Source organism: Castor canadensis, chromosome 8, assembly GCF_047511655.1.
Source record: "Castor canadensis chromosome 8, mCasCan1.hap1v2, whole genome shotgun sequence".
In the NCBI taxonomy this organism is placed as follows: domain Eukaryota; kingdom Metazoa; phylum Chordata; class Mammalia; order Rodentia; family Castoridae; genus Castor; species Castor canadensis.
The window spans coordinates 24,466,236-24,489,486 of NC_133393.1; the positions used below are offsets into that span (position 1 = coordinate 24,466,236).

A 23,251-nucleotide genomic window follows, 5' to 3' on the forward strand; every position below is an offset into this window, starting at 1 on the left:
CATGAGTCACAGCTCTATACTTTTTTTTTTTTTAATCCCTTAAATACATCTCTCCTCAGCTTTGTTTTAGGTATACTGATGGGAAGATCCTGCCCAAGAGGTTAGAAAAAAATGTGTGAGATGTCCTGGCTGTGCTGACCACTGATTGGAAAATACCCACCAGCGGGGAAAGGTAGGGTAGCAGAGTTAAGGGCTGGGTTAATGGTTACCTTTGGCAAATTGTTGAGTAATAGAGCTATGGAAACATGGAGGAGGCTGGTGACAGCTCTGGGGAGTGGCAGGGAGGAACATACCTTCCAACCTGGGGTGTGAAGAGATTAGAGACTGGTTTACCAAGACAAGGGAGCAGAAAGAGAAGGCTGGAGAAGGAGAAGAAAGATATTAGTGAGACAGAAGAAAAGCAGGGGCAAGAAGATGAGATGGGAGGGAAACCTCAGATTCAGGACTCAGGGGCTCCAAGACTCAAATCCATGAGGTATTGCTGGGTGGTTCCAGGAGAGGGCAGCATTGCCTGTCACCTGGAGTGTTCGGGCAAGGTACCTTGTGGGTAGCAACACCAGCCAGCTAAAGTCAATATTGATGATCTTGGCAGCTGTAGCTGTAAAGCTGTAGGAGAAAAGACAGGCGGGGGAGAGGCTGCCAAACCTGTTTGAGCCTAAAGCTGGCTCCATTTACCTGAGCTTCTCCCAGGGGGATCTCTGAGAGGAAGAGGAGGGATTTGGGGGGACAGATCCTCTGGTGGACACTGACTATGGGAATAGGAGAGGACCCTGGGAAATAAGGCTGCTTCAACCCCTACTCCCATCAGTAGAAAGTGGTCTCATGCAGATTTTCAGGGCCACCATGGAGGGGGTACACACACACACACACACACACACACACACACACACACACACACTCATGAAATCATTCTACATCCTTATAAATTGTTGCAATTCAAGGAAAAGAATACCTCTTTCTGGTGAGGAGAAAGGGAGGAGAAAACCCACAGAAGAGGAAGCACAAGAGGAAACCACTAACTGCTGGTTTCTAGCAGAACGTTTTTGTGTCACTCCACCCCACTCCTCCACCAATTCCTCCCTTTCCTTAAGTGTCAAGCCCTGGTTTGCTTCTATATCCTTGAAGTCCACCATGTTTTTCCCAAAAGTGTAGATCTTTTGTTAGTGAGTAGAAAAGAAAAAGGATGGTTGGACAGGAGAGAAATTCAGGGTATGGAGGTTGGAATATGTCTAAATGGGACATATTTTGGAATTTTTTCAGCAGGTCATAAAGTTTGTTAACACCCCCAAAATGCAGGTTACTGGGGAGGGATAAAGCTACTCTTCTTCTGTTCTATTTACTTAGGTGTCTCTGACTCCACTCGCATGTTCTACCTGACCTTTGTTTTATCCCCCATGATAGAACCAGCTACCACCCACCATCCACCCCAGGATCCCTGCAGCTTTATCCTAGTGTCATGATAACCCCACTGGACACCCCATCTCCAAGGCAACCTGCTGGTGAGAAGAGGGCAAAGAACACAGGAAGGGGCCCAGGATGGGAGGCAGAAGTGAAAGCGGGCCCAGAGGACCTCCCCCTGTCATGAAGCCCCACATCTCTTCTGTTTCCCTACCACCAGACCTCCTGGTCTGGCTTCCATCCCCTGCACTACCTTTCACTGATCCCTTTCCCCAGTTCCAGCTCCCACTTCCAAATTTTCCTTCTGATCAGAGTCTTAGCAATCCCGAATTTAGACTGGAGTCTGGAAGGCATGCAGTACATTTCCATTCTAAGATCCCAACTTCAATGGGCATGCCCCAGCTGTTAGTGTTATTTCCTGTGAGAGGACAGACAAACCTTATGATGAAGCAAGGAAACTGAGGCAGAAAAAAAAAAAGTACTATGTTTAGGAGAGATCAGAGAAACAAGGAGAGTCCTGGGATTCCCATTCCTGAGCCTCTGAGAGACCTGAGGACCTCCCCTCTGGACCCACTCCCTTGGTCTCCAGTCCCGCCCTGTCCTGTCCCCTCCCCAGGTTCAGGGCGGGGCAGACCGGTGAGTCAGCTGCTCCCAGAGCCAGCCTGGGAGGGTACAGAGCTGGAGGAGCTGGGTGTGAGGTGCACTGGCCAGTGGAGAGGCAGTATCTGGAGGGAACCGGGCTTATTGGATTTGTGTTGTGCTGAAGGGACAGCCTTAGGTCTGGAGAAGAGAATCCCCGGACTGTGAGACCCGCCTTCCTTAGTCCCGGGCCCCTCCCAGTTCCCCCAGCGACCGCGGCTTCCTGGTCCCCGACGCAACCATGGCCGAAGAACAACCCCAGGTCGAATTGTTCGTGAAGGTAAAAAACGTCCTCTTTCCTTGGCCACCCTCTGAATTTCTGAAAGGCAACCCTCTCCTTTCCCCAGCTCCAGGCTATAACTCCCCAATCCCTTCCCTCCTTGATCCCCAGCCCCAATCCCACGTGCAGTCTTGCCGGGGGAGAGGTTTGCAGGAGGTGAAGACAATTAACTTTTGAGTGTGTAATAAGAGTTCTTTCTAGACTGGAGCCTGAAAAGTTTGTAGCAGAGCAAGTTTCCAGTAGTCTACAGGACAGAAATGTGGAGTAAAGGGAGTTTCCAGGAGTGAGAAGACTGATTGGGATAGGGTGGGGGCGTGAAATGATGCAAGGACAGGGAGAGAAAGGGGAAGGGGGAGCCCAGCAGGATTTAGGAAAGGCAAAGGAAAACATCAGCTAGGACATGTGGCCCTATGAAAGAAAAATTGGGGGGAAAGAGAAAGTGTGTGTATATGTGTGTGTGTGTGTGTCTTGGGGGAGGATTCAAAGAAGAGGGTGTGTTACAGGAAGTCTGGGAGTGGAAGGAGGTAAATTGGCAAGAATTGTTGGTGTGGAAGGAAAAGAGAATAGTGGGAGCAGGGTTTAAGAAACAGGGTGAAGAGGTGATGGGGTGATCCTTTACTGTGGTAGGCTAGAGAGGGATATTGGAAGGATATAAGAGCTTAGCTATAGCTACTGTGATGATAGTTGGGAAGAGAGATTAGAGCGAAGAAGAGAGCTGGGGTAAGTGCAGACATGGGGGGGTTATAGACACAAGAGGAAAAAAGAGACTTGCCCCAAGTCTATCCTCCGTGTATGTGAATGAGTAGAGGTGGTTCCATGGCACTTGGGTATTGAAACCACAGGCAGCAGCCCTTCCTGTGTCTGACCCATCCCCTCCCCTCCAGCACTGCATTCTTTCCCTGGTCTCTGGACTTCATCTCTGCCCCTCCCTCCATTCCTTGGGCTGGTCTGTGTCTCTCTGTTTGCAAATTCTCCCCATCCTCCATTTTCCTGTGTCCTTTTTCTCTGTTTTCCCCCTTTTGTTCATACTGTCTTTGTCTGTTCCTGTTTCTCTCTGTCCTTTATGCTCTGTGCTCAGGGTTTCTCTGGCAGCCATTCCCTCTCTCTGGGCCTAGAAAAGTCAACTGGAGCCTGGGTCCGCCTCCTTAGGTGTGGTCCCCACCTCACTCTAGCCTCCAGGGTTATTTTTACTCCTGGATAAGGCTGTACTACAGAGATCCTGGCCTCATGTCCTGTGTGAGGATTATCAGGAGCCACAGGATTTGTCTAAGAGACCTGATAATGGGAGCGAGGAGTTTGTGGGACTAGAGGGGTGGCCTTAGCTTCCCAGGCCTCAGCCTTGCAGGTCCCTGCCCCCACTTCCTTGCCAGGAAGGAAGCTGCTGAGGCCGGAGACTCGGTAGGAGATGAATCACACTCAGCCGAGGGGGAGGTGTCCCTTGGGAGATGAGGTCACTGCTTGCCAATTACAGGGCAGCCCCTTCTGCAAGGCCCTCCCTCTCTAGATTGAGGCTCAGGACCCCTTGGGTCCCCAGTCAGCTGCCAGAAACAGCTTGAATGGAGGTGTAGTGAACCAGAATACTGGCTTCCAAACTCTGCCCCACCTCTCCTGTCTTAGACTACTCCACTCAGGAACCCAGGAGTCCAGGTCTTTATCCTGCAGTTCTAGTTCCACCAAAGTCTCACTTGCATCCTATCTCTCTAGGACTCACATCCTCCAAGTCCTCCAAGACCCATTCCCTCAGCCTTCTCCCACCTCTCCTTAATCTCTAGGAAACCAGAAGCCTGCCTTTGTCAAAAAAATTTCCCATTGTTCTGCTCTAGGTTTGACCCAGGCCTAAGGGGGAAGAATCCAGTTCTGGGGATAGCTTTTAGTGGGGACAGGGACAGTGTGAGTGTCATAACTAGGTGGAACACAACTGGGCTGAGAATAGGAAGTGTTGAGAATGGCCTGGGACAAGTGGTGTATACCAAGCCTAACCTTGGAGTGGGGAATTGCTTTTCAGGCTGGAAGTGATGGGGCCAAGATTGGGAATTGCCCCTTCTCTCAGAGACTGTTCATGGTGCTCTGGCTCAAGGGAGTCACCTTCAACGTCACCACGGTTGACACCAAGAGGTGGGCCCACTTCTGTTCTCTAAACTTCCCTCTTATACACGCATGTATCCATACATACACATACTCACCCACCTGAGTCCTTCCGTATTAAACTCCCCCCCCCAATCAGGAGCCCATTTCTCTTCCTCCATCCCTCTATCCTCCTTTCTAGTTCTTCCTGACCTTTTTTTTCTGTCCTGATACCTGGCCCCTTCCCCAGGCGAACAGAGACAGTGCAGAAGTTGTGCCCTGGAGGGCAACTCCCATTCCTACTGTATGGCACTGAAGTACACACAGACACCAACAAGATTGAGGAATTTCTGGAGGCAGTGCTATGCCCTCCCAGGTATATGGGTACTTGGAAAGGGAGAGTGATAGCTGGTAGAGTTTGGAGAACACAGTTTGAAGAAATAGAAAACAGAGATGGTGGTGGGGTGAGGGAAGGAGAGCTAGGTGGGGCTTCTCCCAGGAAGGAATCTTATCCCTTTTTTCTCCCACCGGCTTTCAGGTACCCGAAGCTGGCAGCTCTGAACCCTGAGTCCAACACAGCTGGACTGGACATATTTGCTAAATTTTCTGCCTACATCAAGAATTCAAACCCAGCACTCAATGATAGTAAGTTTTATGGATCAGAGGGCCTGGGTCCTGGAGGAAGAGAGAAGACCCAAGGTGGAGAGGCATTAGGGGCACCTGGAAGTTTAGAGATAGGGCAGATTTTGGCAAAACTCTTCCAGGCTTCCAATTTTGCTTTACCCTTATATTTCTCAGCCTTCTTATTGGCAGAGACTTTTAAGGCTCTCATTTGCTCCCTACCCTCTTCTGCACTCCTGAAGACATTAGATAGTTGCTGATCTGTTTTCTGGCAAAATAGAATTTTGCTGAACAACAATCCAGACCACCTGAGTACAAATCCAACTAGCTTTGTGACTGTCAATTCATTTAACCTCTAAAAATCCATTTCCAGATTTATAATATAAGGATAATACCTATTTCCTGGATTGATATGAGAATTAAGTGAGGTTTTGTTTCTAAATTACTTAGAATAGGTGGGCTGAGGATATGACTCAAATGGTAAAGAGCCTGCCTAAAATGCTCAGAATAGGGCTGGGAATGGGGATGTAACTCAGTGGTACAGAGCTTGCCTAGCATGTGCAAGACTCTAGGTTTAATTCCCAGCACTGCCTCAAAATAAAAATAAATAATAATGATAACAAATATTATTCTAAGCACTCTTTTTTTTTTTTTTTTTGTGATGCTTGGGTTTAAATCCAGGTCCTCACACATGTTATCAGTCTACCACTGAGCTACATCCCCAACCCTGTTTACTATTATTTTGCCATTAGCCATAAGCTAATGCCCCCTCCCCCCAACACACACAAACAGCTTTCCATTGGTCTTCTTGAGCAGATTCTGTCTTCTCTCGATGTTCTAATTAGCTGCTTCTCTTGCACAGATCTGGAGAAGGGGCTCCTGAAAGCCCTGAAGGTCTTAGATAATTACTTGACATCTCCCCTCCCAGAAGAAGTGGATGAAACCAGTGCTGAAGATGAGGGCATTTCTCAGAGGAAATTTCTGGATGGCAATGAGCTCACTCTGGCTGACTGCAACCTGTTGCCAAAGCTCCACATAGTGCAGGTGGGTGGTCAGTATTGGAGCAGAGGATAGCTGCTGGGATGGACCTCCCCCGTGGGCTTCCATGACAGCCACTTCAAAGGTGGCTTCTTTCTTAGGGTGGTTTCCATAGATTGCTACCAATGGCACACTCCAGCCCAACAACCCCAGCTCAATCCACAGCAGTTGTTACCTGAGGAGAGAATTCCATTTCATGATATAAACCTTGCAAACACAGGGCCTGATGACGAGTAGCACATTCCGGTATGACTTTCAAGAAGGCTCTTCCTGTCTGTGTATCCTTCCCAAACCCCAGATCAGACAAAGCAGGCTTCTCCTGAGTCAAAGCTGTAGCTCTTTTTATAGCTTTAGTTAGTCTCCACTTCCTATTGACGAAGATGAAAAATGCTGCTTCCCATGTTTTTGTCATATTCACAAAGCTATAGTGTAGTTTTTGAAGCATAGGCCCAATGCCAGTCTGCCGTAAACTGGATTAATGAACATCTATACACTAGGCACTGAAAGGCAAAAGATGTTTTGTGATTGGTCCTTAGCTACAAAGGCTGAAATCTAGCAGAAGATAAACATTCACAATTAAGTTAACTAATAATACATGAGTAGGACTGGTGGAATAGCTCAAGTGATAAGAGTGCCTGCCTAGCAAACATGAGGCCCTGAGTTCAAACCCCAGTACTGCCCCCCCCCAAAAAAATCCATGATAATATATGATTAAAAGTCAAATGAAAAGTAGAGACAAAAGTCACTGCAAATTAAGAGGAGAATTTTATGGTCTATGAATTTCCTCTTTTTGTTTTATTTGTTTTTATTTTTTTGTTTTGGTGCTGTGAATGGTACTAGGGTCTTGAACATCCTAGGTATGCACTATGGCACTGAGCCATACCACCAGCCTATGTCTTATTTAAAAAAAAAAAAAAAAAATATATATATATATATATATAATCAAGAGGAGAAAAATTGAACCATGGAAATGGATGGTCTGGAAAGGGACTGTGTTTTTGGGGGAGGGGGGGTTAGTGAGACTGGTTTTAACACAGTCTTGCAAAGCAGGTGCTCTATCACTTGGGCCACACCTCTGCTTCATTTTGTTCTGGTTATTTTAGAGCTGGGTTCTCTTGAACTAGTCCAGGCTAGCCTGGAATAGTGATCCTCCCAATCTCAGTCCCCCAAGTAGTTAGGATGACATGGATAAGCCACTATTGCCCAGCTGGGGCTGGTTATTAATGGCAGGGATTTCATTAAGTGAAGAGGAAGGATGATGACATTACGAGAGTGAGGAGTTCAGAAAACCAATTGGAGAAAACGATTTTGTATGGGAGATAAGAATCTGGAAAGACACAGGGTGTGGAGGTGCACACTTGTTATCCTAGCACCCAGAAGGCTAAAGCAGGAGAATCTCAAGTTCAGGGCCAGTCTGGGCTACATAATGAGTTCTTGGCCAGCCTGGGCTGTATAGTGAGACTCTGTCTCAAAAACCAGAAGAATCCATAGTAAGAGAAACCAGATGGTAGAGGTTCTTGCATGCCTGAACAAGAAGGCTGATTTTATCATGTCAGCCATGGGGAAGCATGGCAGCTAAGGTGGCTTCCCTGAGACTAACATGCTGATCTTTCTCCTGTCAACCCCAGGTGGTATGTAAGAAGTACAGGGGATTCACCATCCCTGAGGCTTTTCGGGGAGTGCATCGGTACTTGAACAATGCCTATGCTCGAGAAGAATTCGCCTCCACCTGTCCAGATGATGAGGAAATTGAGTTGGCCTATGAGCAAGTGGCCAAGGCCCTCAAATAAGCCCCTCTTGGGGTTTCCTAACCCCCTCCATGTTCTCCACAGAGGCCCTGGGTGGTTTCCACATTGCTTCCAATGGACACACTCCAAAATGGCCAATGGGCAGAGAATCGTGGGGCACTTGTGCGGGATTGGGGGCAGGGTCTGGGGAAAAAAAGATAAGGGTAAAATTTTTATTGTGGGGTGGGATGGGTAGGACAATGTATTTCAGTAATAAAATGCAGAATGAAAATACAGTGTTTTTACACAAAGGGGACTTGAAGTGTGGTTGACACAGAATGAGAGATGAGTCAGTGATCTTGAGCTCAGGGCAGAAGTCAGGAATTAAGAAGGGTTCTTTTTGTGGGGGGTTGCCATTTTTAGTGCCGGTCCACTCTGGTGCTGTCCTGAGTCCACGCCGCATTTGCAGTCCCGCCGCCCCGCCGTCAGGGCCAGCCAGCTCTGGGTGGGCGCGGGCAGCGCTTTCCTGGCGAGGCGGTGCCGAGTTCGGGGGAAGGGGGCGCAGTCCTGGTGGAATGGGCATGGCCTAGCAGGGCGGAATAGGCGTGGTCTGGGGAGGCCCCGCCCCGTCCCGCTTAGACAATGCCCGGGAGCCGCCAGACCGTCTCGCCCCCGCCCCATCGTAGTACGTGAGCTCGCCTACCCAGCGACCCCCTCAAAAGCTCGAGCTCCCAGTCTCTCTGGCTTGAAACTACGACTCCTTCACCAACTCTGTCCTTTGGGGGTGGGGTCCAAGCTGAGATCACAGCGCACCAGGAGTGGGAGTGCCACTGGAGGTGAGTCTGGGGAGGGAGCTTGACCCCCGTATGGGGACTGTAATTTGGGGGTGCTATACCCGTTCCTGCACCGGAGAGCGTGCGGGGAACCGGCATTTGGGTGCGGAGCTGGGCGAGGTGGACTTTGGTGGAAGATGGACCAAAGGATACCCGGTCCTGGAGCCAGGAGTGGCGCTGGCGCCCCGGAACCACGCCCCCGTTTCCACGCCCCTTGGATTTCGTTTTAGACCTCTCCCAGTCCTCCGGGACTCAGTCTGGTTTACACTGGGTCGCGCTAGGGGCAGCGTGACTAGCCAGGGTGGAGAAAGGATGCTTAACTCCTTAGGCTCTCATTCTTCCCTCCCTGTCCCCTCCCTCCCTTTCTCTTTTGGGCATTCAGTGACTTCCATCCCTCAGGCCCCTACGACTCCCCAGCTTTCTCCTTCTGTCCCATAACCCCTGCGGGTCCCTGGCCGGACTTCGGGTCCCTCCAGCAGCGAGCAGCAGAGGGTTAAGGGGGCGGGGCCGCTGCATTTTTGGGGAGTGAGCGTATCCTAGTGGCTGCCAAAAGGGGCGCCCGGCAGGGACCTCACTGAGCCCCAGAGCGGGGCAACAGGTGTTTTTGGAGATTAGGAATCCTAGTCTTGTTCCTTGGGTTCTTCTTAAAGAAGCAGATCCGCGGTGGTGCGGTGTGGAGCGGGGTCTACCCTAGAGGAAGATCTGGAAGGGGTGGGGCGAAGTAGGAGGAGCGCCTGGAGATGGCAGAAGGAAGACCCAGGCGCTTTTAACTCCCCTCCCTCCCCCACGTCCTTCTCTGCATGTTTGTTTTCTCTGCTACCCCCGTCTTCTGTCTCTTCTCCCAGACAGGTGAAATAAAAAGAGAAAACTGAGAAATCAGCTTGGCCGGAAGGGGCATCTGTGTGGATGGGATGGGGACGCCGGGGGAGGGGCTGGGTCGCTGCTCCCATGCCCTGATCCGGGGTGTCCCCGAGAGCCTGGCGTCGGGGGAAGGTGCCGGGGCTGGTCTTCCGGCTCTGGATCTGGCTAAAGCTCAAAGGGAGCATGGGGTTCTGGGGGGTAAACTGAGGCAGCGACTGGGGCTGCAGCTGATAGAACTGCCTCCAGAGGAATCACTACCGCTGGGACCGCTGCTTGGTGACATGGCCGTAATCCAAGGGGACACGGCCCTAATCACGCGGCCCTGGAGCCCGGCTCGTCGGCCTGAGGTGAGCACTAGGGGCGCGAGTGTGGTGGAGGAAGGATGGAAAGAGCTGAATGTTTGGAGTTTGAAGGAAGAATTGGTAGTGGGAATCTCTCAGCCCTGCCCTGTCTTCTACTGCCCTAAGATTGATGGAGTTCGCAAAGCCCTCCAGGATTTGGGGCTCCGAATTGTGGAGATGGAGGATGAGAATGCGACTCTGGATGGCACTGACGTTCTCTTCACCGGTGAGACTATGGGTTGCCGGCACCCCTGGGTCTTGGCACAGAGAAGAAGAGTTTGGGAAACCAGTTGGTCTCAGGCATTGTTTCCAAACTCACTCCAGCTCTCAAACCTCCACGGCCTCCCTGGGGTCAGGCCGGGAGTTTTTCGTAGGTCTCTCCAAGTGGACCAATCATCGAGGAGCTGAGATCGTGGCAGACACGTTTCGGGTGAGGAGTCAGAACAGCCTTGGGAGGGAGCGGGGCTCAGGTGCTAGCAGGAGCGGCCTAGGGGCCCTCTGAGGAGAAAGGCTGAGAGCAGCCTGTTTGAGGGTATCCCCTTGCCCCTCCCGCGCCCCTTAATACCTCCCCCTTGCTCTCCCTAGGACTTCGCCGTTTCCACTGTGCCGGTCTCGGGCCCCTCCCACCTGCGCGGCCTCTGCGGCATGGGGGGACCCCGTACTGTGGTGGCTGGCAGCAGCGAAGCTGCCCAAAAAGCTGTCAGGGTGAGGAGGGGCGGGATGGGAAGGAAGAGGGCGTGACCAACGAAAATAGGCGTGGCTCCTGGCAGGGGAAGCCCCGCTGGGAGACTCTAATAGACCCTTGTCCTCACCAAGCTGTCTATCTAGTATGAAACAAGAGGGTACAGAGTAAATAAGAGGGTACGAGAGCGGGACAGGGGAGCTGTCTTGGGGTCAGGAGCAATTCATTTATTCTTCTGGAGTTTTATGAAACTCCTCAAAGTTGGCATCTAAATTGTGACTTATAAGATGGATGGGACACATGGGAGAAGTGGAGAAGAGGGTTGCGGATGAAAAGAACTGCATTATGAGTACGAGGTGGAAATTAGAAAAAGCAGAGCGCTTCCAACCAAAAGTAACTAAAGCATTTAGGATACTGTCTGACACAGTAAGCGTTATGTGCCTGCTGTCATTATCCAACAAATGTAACTCTGTCCCAGGTCCTTAATAGCACCCTTAGTGGTAGGGCAGGCAAACTCAAATATGGAGAACTCCGTAACTTGAACACTTCCTCTTTCCTCTTCCTCAGGCAATGGCAGTGCTGACAGATCATCCATATGCCTCTCTGACCCTCCCAGATGACGCAGCTGCTGACTGTCTCTTTCTGCGTCCTGGGATGCCTGGTGTGCCTCCTTTCCTCCTGCATCGTGGAGGTGGGGACCTGCCCAACAGCCAGGAGGTGAGGAAGGGCAAGAGCTCCACCAACCAGACAAAGAAGTCTCAGTCTTTCCCAACGTGAGGAAGGAGTGGGAGTGTCTTTAGAAGCCAGCGTGGGGCCACTATGAGCTGGCTGGAAAGGGTGTGTGGCTCTGGCCTCAAAGTCTTACTCCCCTCTCTGTGTCCTCCCTGTAGGCACTGCAGAAGCTCTCTGATGTCACCCTGGTACCTGTGTCCTGCTCAGAACTGGAGAAGGCTGGTGCTGGGCTCAGCTCCCTCTGCCTGGTGTTCAGCACACGCCCCCACAGCTAAAGGCCTGGCCTTGGGGTTTTGGCTAGCCAGGGGTAAGGCAGCACAAGGAGAGTAGAAGGGAAAGGAGGGTTAGACAGAGGATGATGAGTAGGTAATAGTGAGGAGAGGGCCCCAGGAAGAGGGAGGGCATAGTGGGGACAAAGGATAGTGGCCACTGGGTGAGTCCTCTAGACTGTCAAAACCAATAAAATAGAATTGGCCTTTTAGATTGGACTGTGACTGATGTTTTACTGGGGCAAAGGGATGGGTGGGGCTGAAACCTAAGGTTGGAAGGGGTCAGTGCTGGAAAGAAGCACTGTTCAAAAAACCTTCATTAGGCACCTACTGACTCATCGTCCAACCCTGACATAGGTTGGACACAAGAGGGACAAGACAGAATTTCTATTGTGACATGTCCAGGGCAGTAATGGGAATTACGGTCAGATCATTCTGAATTCATCTAAATGTCAGATGACTCAGAGACTGGTAGATTACAAGTCTACCTTTATTTGACAGAGAAGAAATGATGTTTCCAAGGACATCTCATTTTCATTCACTCATTTACTGAAACTTAGCAGTAATATAGCAAAAGAGTCAGTTGCCTGATGTCAGGAAACTCACAGTACACAAAAATGTCTTACTTACAAATTGAAAACAGGTTGTGATGGAAGAATTTACAGGAGGGGGTTTTATGAGAAAAAAATAAGTGGGCTCCCTAGAGCATAAAAGTTTTATGCAGGGGTGGGCAACAGAGTCATGAAAACTTCCCAGAAAAGTCTATATTTGAACTAAATCTTGAGCATAAATAAAAATTAGGCAGGTAGTGAGTAGGAAAAGGGTAATCTAGGAAGAAAGAAATGCACCAGGCAAAGACATATTGTAGGACTTTCTCGAAGACTGGCATATTGTGAGCATGTGGAATGACAGAGATAAGTCTGGAGAGTGAACAAAATGTTGTAGCACCTTGTACCAAAAGACACCACCTATGGTCCCAGAGCTGAAGGCTAAGGAGAAAAAATATTGTAGTTCTGAAATAAGTGCTTGTCAAGAGTAGGTTCTTGGGGAGGCTCTTGCTGGTCTCTTCAAGGGCAGGAGGATGAGGTGGGGCTATGGGTCACCCAGGAAGGAAATGAGGAAAGTACATTCTGTTGGCAGTACTGGACATGGAAGAGTTAACAGTGACATTAAGACAGAATGACAAGACTCATTGTATGGGAGTGAGAGATAAATGGGGTCTGCATGACTCCCAGTTTCTGGCTTGGGCAACTGAGTTGGTCAAGAGAGAATGCAGAGGATTCAGAGAGTGTCTTGGGCGAGGACTATGAATAGGGTTTGACATGTCACATGTAAAATGCCTGGGGCCAGCTAGACAGGATGTCCTAGATCTGACATCTGGGCTGGAAAGAGCTCTGATCATTTAGGGGCTGAGGATTGGTTGTGCATAGGGGCTTTCCAAAGGAGGGCTAGTAAGAGGGAGAAAGGGACAAACCTAGAATGGGGGGGGACACTTTGGGGACAGAGACAAGGAAGAGGAGTTCAGAAGGAAGATAATAGCAACAATATTAAATGGTTCAATGAAAGGAGTAGTCAGCCAGGCATGGTGGTACACACCTGTAATCCCAGCACTGAGTAAGCAGAAGGATAGAGAAGTCAAGGATAGCCTGGGTTACATGGCAAGTTTGAGGCCAGTGTGAACTATATAGGGAGACCCTGACTCAAAATACAAAAAGAAAACAAGGGAATAATTAAAGGTCAAGCCAGACGAATGCTTGAAAAAAAAAAAATTCTACTAGGACATCACTGACAACCTTATGGGGAGTAGATAAGCAATTCCAGCCATGAGCTGTGAGAGTAAAGTGAAGGAGAAGAAAATGAAAGAGGCAGGTGTATGTCACTGGTTCAAAGAACTTGATTCTGAAAGGAAGGGAAAGGGAGGGGGGAAAGAGGGCAACTATATGGGAGTTACTGATGTCTTAGGATAGGGAGACAGGGCTTGATCAGGCTTGGAGAGGACATCAGTGGTGAAGGAGACGTGGAAGTTACAGGAAAGATGAGAGTAACTGAAGGAGAAAGATTGGTGGTAGAGACAGCCTGGAACCCAGGTCTTTATAGACTCCCAAACCAGTGCTCATTTCTATTCCACAGTGCCTTCCTCTTCTAGGTGAGAGGCCAAGAAGGGGATGGGGGGTATGGAGAGCTGGGAGACCCCAGTTTGGGAATTTTGGAGCTAGGACTTCCCTTCAAACTACAACTGCATAGACGGTGGAGGAATCACCAGGGACCACTTCGGACAGCCGCCAGGGCCTCCTGAGAGCCACATGGTCCAGGTCCGCGTAGTGCAGGCTCTGAAGGAGGCAGGGGAAGAAGGCAGGATGATCTCCTTGGTCTGACGCCTTGGGATCCAGGGGTGGCCTCTAACTCTAGATCCTCCAGCCTTAACCTACTGAGTTCTGGGCTCATAGGCAAGCACCACAGCTCCCGCTTTCTTGGTACACTTTCCTCAGGGAGTCTAGCCAGCCCTCTTACAATTCCCAATCTCTTACCGGCTCCTGGTCCAGGTTCCCTGGAATCTTGGGCTCCTCCTCCTCCTCTATGTGCCTCTGGGACTCGGCATTCACGAAGGGAGCTATGTGGGAGGGATAGAGCTGAAGGATGAAGAGAAGGCGTCCAACTTGTCTGATTCCAGCAAGGGCTCAGACTCGAGAATTGAGGGATGGGGGAATGTGCGGGTAGGAGAGGAAAAATGGGGTGGAGTTAGTCTCACCAAATGTGGGGAGTGGTCGAAGCGGGTGCGGGGGCGAGCGCCTGTAAGGGAGTATGAATCTTTGAGTCACCAATCTTGTTGCGCTGGTTCTTCTCTGCCGCAGGCGGCGCCAACGGCAACTCTGCAATTTGCAGACTCGGATCCGCAAAACAACTTTAGGCTCCTCCCCTCAGAAAGTCCTACTGCACTTCTAGCTTCATCCCCCTAGCCAGGGCTCTACACACCAGTCTACTGCCTCGCTCCCAATGCTGACCTCTTGTATTCTCCAAGCCACAACCAAGCCTCTCCAGATCTTTTCTTGGCTAAAGTTCAGGTCCTGCCCCTCCCGCCTCTGGTCACGCCCCCTTAAACCCAGCCCCGCCCCTCATACTCACCTGCGCAGCCACCAGACCGCGCCTAACGCTCCCAGTCCCAGCACCAGCCCAGCGCCCAGCAGCGGGATAAGGACCTGGGGATGCTTCGACCCTGGGGGAACGGCGCGGCGGGGAGGGATGCCAAGGTCAAGGGTACGACCACAGAGTTAGCTCTCCCCCTAAGCAAGCCCCCCCCCACCGCTGTCTTTCCGGGTTGTGTGTTCGAATTACATTCCCCTGTTTGTACATGCCTCTACCTACCGTGTTTAGAACCTGGGTCCCTACACTGGGCCTTGTCTCCCAGCACGTGAAGCACTGTACGGCTCTCATTCTCGTAGCGACCCTTGCAGAAAAAGGTGCCCGAATCCCCAGCACTCAAGAGCAGCTCCAGCCGCCGAATACCAGGGTCCAGGGAGCGTAGGCGGCCGGTGAAGCGCTGGAAGGGGGGCACAGTCGGGATGCCACTCGACGAGGCCCATAGAATCGGGCGGCGTCCTTTGGTCAGGCCCTTGCATGCGGGAAAGCTAGGCGCCCAAGTCCAGCGGATGGGGTGTGAGACCCCTATGCAGGAAAGATTCACCCGGTCCCCAGGGCTGCCGACCAGAGAAGCTGGGGGGGGGGGAGGCGGCAGGCGGTGGTTAGGGATAGTTGACAAAGCGAGATGATCCATCACCACCTCATTTCTTTACTCTGCCCTCCTGCCATTCTGGACCTTCTTCCACGTATCCTACTCTCCAGGAGCCCCTATCCTGCCTCAGCCTTTCTTCACCCATCAAAAACTTTGTCTGGGATCGCTTACCCCCTGGGTCCCCATGGGCCTTCGAGAGCAGCAGAGGCAGCAGCTGCAGAACCAGAACCATGGCTGAGATGTGGTGGGGATAGGTGGAGAGTGAATCAGCGGGGGAGACCGGAGGGAAGCCCAGGGCAGTGGCGGTGGCAGCGGGGAGGAAGTGGGTGGTACTGGGGGGCCATGACAAGAGAGGTGGAGGGGGCTGGTGGAGTGGCTCAAGTGGTAGAGTGCCTGCCTAACAAGCATGAGGCCCTGAGTTCAAAGCCTCAGTGCTATTAAAAGGAAGGAAGGAAAGAAAGAAAGAAAGAGAGAGAGAGAAAGAAAAGAAAGAAGTGGAGAAGGCGGGAGGCAGAGGCATCAGCAGCTGCATCAGCAGCTCCATCCCCCTGAGAATCTTCACAGGCAAACGCCCAGGCTTCAAAGATGCTCACTTAAAAATTTGTACTAGGAGCTGGACTTGGTGGCTCATGCCTGTAATCTTAGCTACTCAGGAGGCAGAGATCAGGAGGATCTCAGTTCAAAGCCAACCCCAGGCAAATAGTTCCTGAGACCCTACCTCAAAAAACAAACCATCACACACACACACACACAAAGTGCTGGTGGAGTGGCTCAAGTGAAGGCCCTGAGTTCAAATCCCAGTACTGAAAAAAAATTGTGCTGGGGCCGTTTATACAAGTACTTTTGTCTGCTTAATTCCTCCAGCTTAGCAGTGGCCATGAGCACCATAAATTCTGGAGTTCAGCTGCCAGAATTCAAGTCCTGATTTTGCCATCTACTAATTGGGCTATGCTGACAAGCCGCTAAACCTCTCTGCCTGTTGGTTCACCTGTAAAATGGAGATTAAAGTACCTATTTCATAGGGCATTGTGAGAACTAAATAAATACACATAGAATAATGGCTGACATGAATACTACTTAAGTGATTGCTATTTTTATTACTATTTCCATTCTTTTTCCTGCCTTCTTTCCTTCCTTCCTTCCTTCCTTCCTTTTCTCCCCCCGAGGGACTGGAAGGCATTCTACCACTTGAACCACATCTCCAATCCATTTTGCTCTGGTTATTTTTGGAGATAGGATCCTGTGAACTATTTCCCCTGGATAGTCTCCAACCCCAATCCTCCCAATCTCAGTCTTCCAAGTGGCTAGGATGACAAGTATGAGCCACCAGCAGCGCCTAGCCCATTCTTATTTTAGCTTCTACCTAGCCTCTCCATGCCCACGCCGAACCTCCCCTCCTGGGATGCCTCACCCAAGTGAAGTCTCAGGAACCCTCAGCAGACCTAAGGTAGCACCTCCTTAACAGTTGTGCTGGGGCGTGGTCCCGGATGCCCAATTCCAGTCCCTCCCACCATACACACCCTCTGCTGTTATGATATCACAGAAACCCCCCCTTATGTCACAAACCTCTCCTCATAGTTGGGAAGACCAAGTGGGAACTGACTCAAGATTAATTTGACCTCTTCTATCCTCAGTTTCTAACTGCATGCCCCTACCAATGCCCCTCAGGGACCCAACATTGGCAATCAACTTGGGCCACATCCCATTCTATTTCCTAGCAATCAACAGAAGCTACCACTATGGCCATTTAAATCAGACACCTTTTTCTTGCTCCTTCAGAGGACTGGGCACTGAGGGTCCTGAAACCAAGAACCAAAATGGAGGTGGCCACTAATGACACTTGCCTTCCCCTATCCCTCTCTTCCCACCCCACTCTCCACCCAGGACTGCACAACCTCTCCCCACCTCTGGTCTTTCCCTCTGGTCAGCTGTGTGTAAATGGGGAGGGAGGTGCCAGCAGAGGGAGGGAAGGGAGGGGCCTTTGGGATTATATATTCCCCAAAAGCCACCCAACTCTCAGAGCTGGATCCCTGAAAATCTACTCCATCAGCTGCTGGGGCTGCTACCATTCTCAAGACTTTCACCATGAAAAGCCTTCTGCTTCTCACCCTGTCTGCTCTATTCTGCTGGGTCTCAGGTGAGTACCTGGGGTCCCCAAGGACTTGGTTCATCAGTTAGGACCTTGACCCTTTGCCTTATCCACTGCCCCACACTACCCACTCCTCAGGATCTCAAGCACCCACACCCCACACCCCACCCCCTGGCTCAGTTCCTGGTGCCTCCAGGACCAAGACTCTCTGTGATAAGCTCCTTGCCCCATTTCTTAAGGACCCAGATTTCCATATCCCATTCCTCCTCACTCCCAAGAATGACCCACTTTTTCACCTGCCAGGGATCCAGGTCTCTTATTTCTCACTTAAAGGTGCCCCCTTTCTGGAAACTCTGATATCCAGTTCTCCCACCAGCCCCATTCCAGTACATAGTTCTCCAGGATTCAGCTAACCTCCTGTCTTCTCTCAACCTGCACTCAGCAGAGTGTCCTCTCAGAGATCCAGGCATCCAGATCCAGACTCCTTTTGGTCCCCATTCTCTCCACCTACTTCATCAGGGATATTTAGGTACTCAGCCGTAGCTCTTCCTAGTGTACCACTGTCCCCTGCTGGGTAGCACATCCTCACCCTACCAGGGATGCAAAGCTTTCTGGATAGTTCCAGTGACCTCTTAGAACCTCCCAAAGGAAGCAGGAATTTTTCCTGAGCCTTCTAGGGAAATTCTAGAGCCACTCACTTCTAGGAGATGGATTTTCTAGAGGAATCAGCCACTGGGCTCCTCCACCCTTGGACTGACCCTTTCTTCACCTAACCTTGCATGCTCAAATCTTGAATTAGCTGAAGCAAGAACCCTGCAGGTACCACCTTATGCACTCATCCTCTCCATTTTTGGTAAGGCGTTAAGATGGAGTCTGATGATCTGTCTCTCAGGTATTATTCTTTCTGCCTAACAGCAGTAGTAGAGAGGCGTCCATTCAGGACTGGTTCCTCTTCCCATGCTCTTGGCAGCCCTGAAAGGTGAAGAGTAAATTGCTAAACCTGGCCACAGGTGGCTTTCTTGTAGTCTCAATTTGAAGTCATTTCTGAAAGCACTGTAACCTTCATGCTTCTTATTTTTCGTATTTCTTCCTATTTCAAGTCTCCATCCTCTCCTCTAACCTTTCCCCAATCTTTTCCCCATGCTTTTCTCAAATTCCAGCTATCTCTTGTCCCTTGTTTTTGTTGGTATCTATGCTCCTCTTGACTCATCCCAAATGGAGTGGGGTGGAGGAAGATATTTAGGGTGTGGGCTTTACACAAAGAACAACTCCACCCTCACCTACCGCCCACTGTCCACTTTCACCACATCACTCACTGCTCTGTTCCTAGGGACCAAACAGGTCAGAGTGCCTACTTGATGGGCTCTTCACCCCACCCTCAACTTATCTTATCTCCATCACCTTAGCCTGACTTGTGTCTCCCCAGCTGACATCCGCTGTCATTCCTGCTACAAGGTCCCTGTGCTGGGCTGTGTGGATCGGCAGTCCTGCCGCCTGGACCCAGGACACAAATGCCTGACGACAAATGTGTACCTTGGTAATATCCCCATCTTTGGGGGGAGGAGCAGGCGGGACATAGTTTCTAGGACACAGGCCCATCTAGGGCTAAGACTGAGACAGAACAGATAATTTATAGCAGTGATAACATTTGGTCAAAGGTGACTGTGTGCCAGGCACTGGCCTGTCTGCACATGCACTATTTCAATGAGTTTCATGATATCTCTATGATGTAGATGCCAGTATTATACTGAGGAGACAGATTCAAAAACAGACAAGAACAGGCCCATGGCCTCATGGTCAGCAGTTACTAGAAGCAGGATTGGGAGTAAGGATATGGAAATACAGGAGACTAAGAAGAAATAAAGAAGAGAAGGCAAGGCAGAGTTAGGAAGGAAGGAAGCCTGGGTGGGAGTACGGTGTGTGGGGTGAGTGGACACAGGCATGCCAAATGACCATCCTCACTTAACTTCCTACCCACTCCTATCCTTAGGGAAGATGTGGGTTTTCTCCAACCTGCGCTGTGGCACACCAGAAGAGCCCTGTCAGGAGGCCTACAACCAAACCAACCACAAGCTAGGCCTGAACTATAACACTACCTGCTGCAGCAGTGACAACTGCAACAGCCTGGCCCCCCGGGCCACTCCTACTCTGGCTCTTGTCTTCCTCACTTCCTTGACTGGTCTTGGCCTCTGGATGCTGCACTGAGGCTCACTCCCTGAGTGAGCCTCTTCCCACCTGCTTAAGCCTGAGCCTCTCAGAACCCCTTGCTTCCCAGAATGGTCTCTCCCTGGCTCTCCTTCCTCTGAAGAGCATGTCCCAAGTCACTTCCCATTTCTATAATGAGACAGCACCCAAAGTGGTCTCCCTATCCATCTCTTCCACCCTGAACCCTGTACTATGTTTTTCCTGAGTGAGTCACTTCCTATTTCCCTCTAAACCACTCTATATCCTCCACTGGTCACTGAAGGGCTCCCCGCTTTGTCTCCAGCACTCTACTGTGCCCTCTTCAGGGAAGGACTGGGGTCTGGGTCTGGGGTGTCTGTCCCATCCCCAAAGAAAGCACTCAGAAAGAACCTGATGACCCCCTTGCATGGGGCTGATTGTGTAAAACCTCTACTCACCTCTTTGCATTTTGAGTAATAAATGTCTGTATCTGATAAATTGTGCATTTATTGTCAGAAGACCTAAGTGTTAGTGTTCCATCCCCTTAGAAATTACACTCTCCCCCTTGCCAAAGAATCCTTTAGGGATTTTCCTCTGGGAGGTTGAGCTAGGGCAAATGGTAGAACAGGTTTTTCAGGCCTCCATCCTCCCAGTATCTGAGGGTGGCACACAGGCCCCAGTGTTTGGAGAAACAACCCTTATCCTAAATTTAGACCACACCCTGGTGTAAAAGGTGTAAAAGGAGGTGCAGTTTGGTTTGAGGGTTCCCCAGAAAGGGTAGGAGAGGAGCATGGGGGTGGGGCTCTGGTCCCTCTTTCCTGGTTCTCTGAAAGTCTAATAGGGTATCCAATCAACCCTCTTATCACAGAGCTTACATTTCCTTTCTTGACTCAAAACAGCCTTATCAGGAGCCAACTTGCAAATAGGGGAAAGGGGAAAAAACCCAGACAGGGTTATGGAATCCTGGTCAACCCCACTCAAGTCAGGGCCTAATCCTCTCCAGTGATCCTCATTGTTAAGGAAGATTCTCCCTAGCAACAGCTTCCAGGAGTGACTGGGGGCAGATTCTCCACCCTCTTTGGGGGTGTCATTGGTTAAGGAGTGCACCTTTGTAACTAAGTCCACTGATGAACTGGGAACCCACAAAGTAGAAGCTGTCTGCCCCCATATTACCCTTTCTGCCTTCCCATCAACAAATGATAGATGAAACTTTCCAGTCAGCTCTAAAATAGTCTAAAGATTTTAATGACTCCCAGAGGAGTACTTGTCTCCTCACCTTAGATGTTCAGAACTCCCTCATTCCCTTACTCCCTCCCTTCCTTCCCTACCCTTCCTCCCACTACCCACTCCACAGTTCTGGCAAGAGCCAGGCCAGGGTGGTGGCTGCTGCAGCCAAGATGCATGCAGGGGCCACAGTGTTTGCCACAGCACTGTTGCACAGGTCTCCGAGGCAGCAATTCTTGTGGGTTGTGTAAGTCACATCTCCCACCGACTCTGTTTCCACTTGATTGCAATGATGGATGGCCACGCAGGTGGGATGGTGATGACTCAAGGTCACTGAGGCTGAAAAAGAGAATAAGACTGGGGTGTTTGGAGTCCAAGCTTTAGGACTTGCCTTCTAAGGCAGAGATGATGTGTTTTCATGGAGTCCAGGCGGGTTCTCTGCCTCCTCAAAAAACACCTCCCTGAAACCAAGTGATAGCACATTGACATTGTGCACAGCTGCTCTGATACACTTGAGAACACAACATTATTTCAATGGCATTCTTGCCTAAAACACATGACCTCAGTCTCATTGTGTGAAAATAGCAGGTAAATCCAAAGCCAAGGACAGACTATAAAATAACCCATCATAAAAATAAAAAAATATTAGAGTGGAAGCATGGCTCAAGTTGTAGAGCGTCTGTCTAACAAGTACAAGGCCTTGAGTTCAAACCCCAGTACTGCCAAAAAATAAAAATAAAAACATAAAATAATCTACTAGGACTCTCCAAAAGCGTCAAGGTCATGAAAGACAAGAACTGAGAACCTGTGGGCTGGAGGAGTGGCTCAAGTGGTAGAGTGCCTGCCTAGCAAGCAGGAGCCCCTGAGTTCAAACACCAGTACCACCAGTAAAAAAAAGGCATGGAAACAAAATGCTATATGGGATCCTGGTTTGGATCCTCACTCAAGTCCAGAAAATGGATATGAGTTGAACAACTAGGTGAACAGAATAAAGTCTAGGTTAATTAACACTGTTGTACCAACTTTTGTTTGTTTGCTTGTTTTTGCAGTGCTGAGAATTGAACTCAAGGTCTCGTGGCTCTACCAATTAAGTAACTCCCCAAGCCCTATTTTGTTTTTTACCTCTTCTTTTCTTTCTTTCTTTCTTTTTTTTTTTTTTTTTTTTTTTTATGGTACTGGAGTTTGAACTCAGGGCCTCATGCCTGCTAGGCAAGTGCTCTATTATTTGAGCCAAGATCCCAGACCCTTTTTGCTTTAGTTATTTTTCAGATAGTGTCTGGTGCTTTTTGCCCGGGGCTGGTCTCACACTCAGACCACAATCCTCCTACCCATATCCTCAGCTTCCTGAATAGCTGAGAGTACAGGTATATGCCTCCACACCTGCCCCCCTATTTTCTGATTTTGATAATTGCACTATGTGAGATGTTAGCATTAGGGGAAGCTGGATGGAGGACATATAGGAACTCTCCGTACTACTTTGCAACATTTCTGTCAACCCTAAATAACTTCACAATAAAAATGAAAACATACATTCATATACACACATACTTCTCTGGTCCTTAGCCAGTGCCTGAAAGTTGAAGTTTGGTTTAATATTTTGACTCTGGCCTTAAGAGGCAGAGCTTTTTCCTTTGTAAGGGCCTATGAGGTTCTTTCTGGAGAGGAAAGAGAAGGGAGGTGGGAGCCCAAGGATTGCAGTCTGCTCAGGGGTTCAGTGCCAAGAATCAGAAAGGGTACAGATTACTCTGACTCCAACAGCAGTACCATCTGCCCAGAGCCAGACTGAGCCTGGAAGGTTCTGGAAGCCAGAAGGATTAAAGTGGGTTATGGAGGCAGTGAAGGACTGAGGGAAGAGGGAGAAACTGAGGACTTACGGTTCCCAGAAAGCTTGACTTGTCCCAGGCCTGGTTGGGGTTTGCGCTCCAGGAAGCCACAATGTTCACCCTCGCTGCAGGTGGTCACTGTCTCTTTGCAGGAGTTGCTGGGGCCTCCACCACAGTCATAGCACCGCATGCGGTTTCCTGGCAGGAGAAAAGAGGTGCTGGACCCAGGCCTTCAGGCTAGTCGCTGGCAAAGGGGAAAGACAGGCCTGTGTGAGAGGCATATTGGCCTCTTCCTTACCCAATGCAGCCCCCAGCAGGGCGCTGAACAGGATCCCAACAAAATAGGGGCTCATCAGGTCTGCTTGTGTGTGTACTGCCTCTCCCTCCCGCCCACCCCCCTCCTAAGCCCTGCTCTGCCAGCCTTATATCCCCCTTGCCTCAAACTTTATAGGGCTATAAAGAGAGAGGAAAGAGTCTCCCCCAGCAGGCACTGGGCCCAATAGGAACAGGGAGGGGCTCTCAGCATCCTCTGAAGCCCCAAACTCCCATCCTCAGCAGCAATTCTAAAACTCAGACCCGAGAACTCCCAGGGGTCCCTAAGACTCTTTTAAGGGTTCCTTAAGGTCTTCCTTTTCCAATTCCATATCAGTGTGAGGGTCGGATTTTCTTCATACACTTCAACCAAAACAACATCCCTACAGATGGAATGTAGAAATGGGTATAAAAACCCAGCCATT

At 50.1% G+C, this 23,251-nt stretch overlaps 5 protein-coding genes across 7 annotated transcripts in view; 3 read left to right on the forward strand and 2 right to left on the reverse strand.

Annotated features, from left to right (window-relative positions):
• The window catches only part of Msh5 (mutS homolog 5), a 33,293-nt gene extending 17,825 nt beyond the window's left edge, over positions 1-15,468 (reverse strand). The window contains exons 1-6 of one of the 3 annotated variants that reach the window (XM_020176585.2): positions 15,387-15,468; positions 14,849-15,196; positions 14,609-14,699; positions 14,235-14,275; positions 14,014-14,096; positions 12,017-13,815 (exon numbers count right to left, since the gene is read on the reverse strand). In XM_020176585.2, the coding sequence (XP_020032174.2) occupies positions 13,711-13,815; positions 14,014-14,096; positions 14,235-14,275; positions 14,609-14,699; positions 14,849-15,196; positions 15,387-15,447 (729 nt within the window). In that variant the 5' untranslated portion in view covers positions 15,448-15,468 and the 3' untranslated portion in view covers positions 12,017-13,710. Of the gene's footprint in view, positions 1-12,016; positions 13,816-14,013; positions 14,116-14,234; positions 14,276-14,608; positions 14,700-14,848; positions 15,197-15,386 lie in introns of those variants that run through there. The other 2 variants (XM_074082543.1, XM_020176592.2) reach the window with 2 other exon arrangements.
• On the forward strand, positions 2,043-8,061 carry Clic1 (chloride intracellular channel 1). Its single transcript, XM_020176593.2, has 6 exons — positions 2,043-2,317; positions 4,323-4,432; positions 4,632-4,757; positions 4,920-5,026; positions 5,865-6,046; positions 7,669-8,061. The coding sequence occupies exons 1-6, from the start codon at positions 2,279-2,281 to the stop codon at positions 7,828-7,830; spliced, it is 726 nt and encodes a 241-aa protein (XP_020032182.1). The 5' UTR covers positions 2,043-2,278; the 3' UTR covers positions 7,831-8,061.
• On the forward strand, positions 8,366-11,697 carry Ddah2 (DDAH family member 2, ADMA-independent). The gene is made up of 7 exons (XM_020176581.2): positions 8,366-8,603; positions 9,446-9,808; positions 9,929-10,028; positions 10,159-10,232; positions 10,388-10,507; positions 11,052-11,201; positions 11,375-11,697. The coding sequence occupies exons 2-7, from the start codon at positions 9,512-9,514 to the stop codon at positions 11,489-11,491; spliced, it is 858 nt and encodes a 285-aa protein (XP_020032170.1). The 5' UTR covers positions 8,366-8,603; positions 9,446-9,511; the 3' UTR covers positions 11,492-11,697.
• Positions 15,469-17,207: 1,739 nt separating the features above from the next.
• On the forward strand, positions 17,208-19,965 carry Ly6g6c (lymphocyte antigen 6 family member G6C). Its single transcript, XM_020176596.2, has 3 exons — positions 17,208-17,352; positions 18,731-18,841; positions 19,295-19,965. The coding sequence occupies exons 1-3, from the start codon at positions 17,301-17,303 to the stop codon at positions 19,507-19,509; spliced, it is 378 nt and encodes a 125-aa protein (XP_020032185.2). The 5' UTR covers positions 17,208-17,300; the 3' UTR covers positions 19,510-19,965.
• On the reverse strand, positions 19,720-22,898 carry Ly6g6d (lymphocyte antigen 6 family member G6D). The gene is made up of 3 exons (XM_020176595.2): positions 22,813-22,898; positions 22,566-22,712; positions 19,720-21,030 (listed from the first exon to the last, which is right to left on the reverse strand). Exons 1-3 carry the CDS (start codon positions 22,865-22,867, stop codon positions 20,807-20,809), a joined length of 426 nt encoding a protein of 141 aa, XP_020032184.1. The 5' UTR covers positions 22,868-22,898; the 3' UTR covers positions 19,720-20,806.
• Positions 22,899-23,251: the final 353 nt, after the last annotated feature.

Bases quoted from the DNA above. Each gene is read 5' to 3' on its own strand.
- Ly6g6d (XM_020176595.2), bottom strand. From the start codon at position 22,867: ATGAGCCCCTATTTTGTTGGGATCCTGTTCAGCGCCCTGCTGGGGGCT. The intron at 22,713-22,812 runs GTAAGGAAGAGG...TTCTCCTGCCAG, and splicing joins CCTGCTGGGGGCTGCATTGG to GAAACCGCATGCGGTGCTAT. The intron at 21,031-22,565 runs GTAAGTCCTCAG...TCTCTTTTTCAG, and splicing joins AGTCAAGCTTTCTGGGAACC to CCTCAGTGACCTTGAGTCAT.
- Clic1 (XM_020176593.2), top strand. From the start codon at position 2,279: ATGGCCGAAGAACAACCCCAGGTCGAATTGTTCGTGAAG. The intron at 2,318-4,322 runs GTAAAAAACGTC...ATTGCTTTTCAG, and splicing joins AGGTCGAATTGTTCGTGAAG to GCTGGAAGTGATGGGGCCAA. The intron at 4,758-4,919 runs GTATATGGGTAC...ACCGGCTTTCAG, and splicing joins GCAGTGCTATGCCCTCCCAG to GTACCCGAAGCTGGCAGCTC.
- Ddah2 (XM_020176581.2), top strand. From the start codon at position 9,512: ATGGGGACGCCGGGGGAGGGGCTGGGTCGCTGCTCCCATGCCCTGATC. The intron at 9,809-9,928 runs GTGAGCACTAGG...TACTGCCCTAAG, and splicing joins GCCCGGCTCGTCGGCCTGAG to ATTGATGGAGTTCGCAAAGC. The intron at 10,233-10,387 runs GTGAGGAGTCAG...TGCTCTCCCTAG, and splicing joins TCGTGGCAGACACGTTTCGG to GACTTCGCCGTTTCCACTGT.
- Ly6g6c (XM_020176596.2), top strand. From the start codon at position 17,301: ATGAAAAGCCTTCTGCTTCTCACCCTGTCTGCTCTATTCTGCTGGGTC. The intron at 17,353-18,730 runs GTGAGTACCTGG...GTGTCTCCCCAG, and splicing joins TCTATTCTGCTGGGTCTCAG to CTGACATCCGCTGTCATTCC. The intron at 18,842-19,294 runs GTAATATCCCCA...TCCTATCCTTAG, and splicing joins GACGACAAATGTGTACCTTG to GGAAGATGTGGGTTTTCTCC.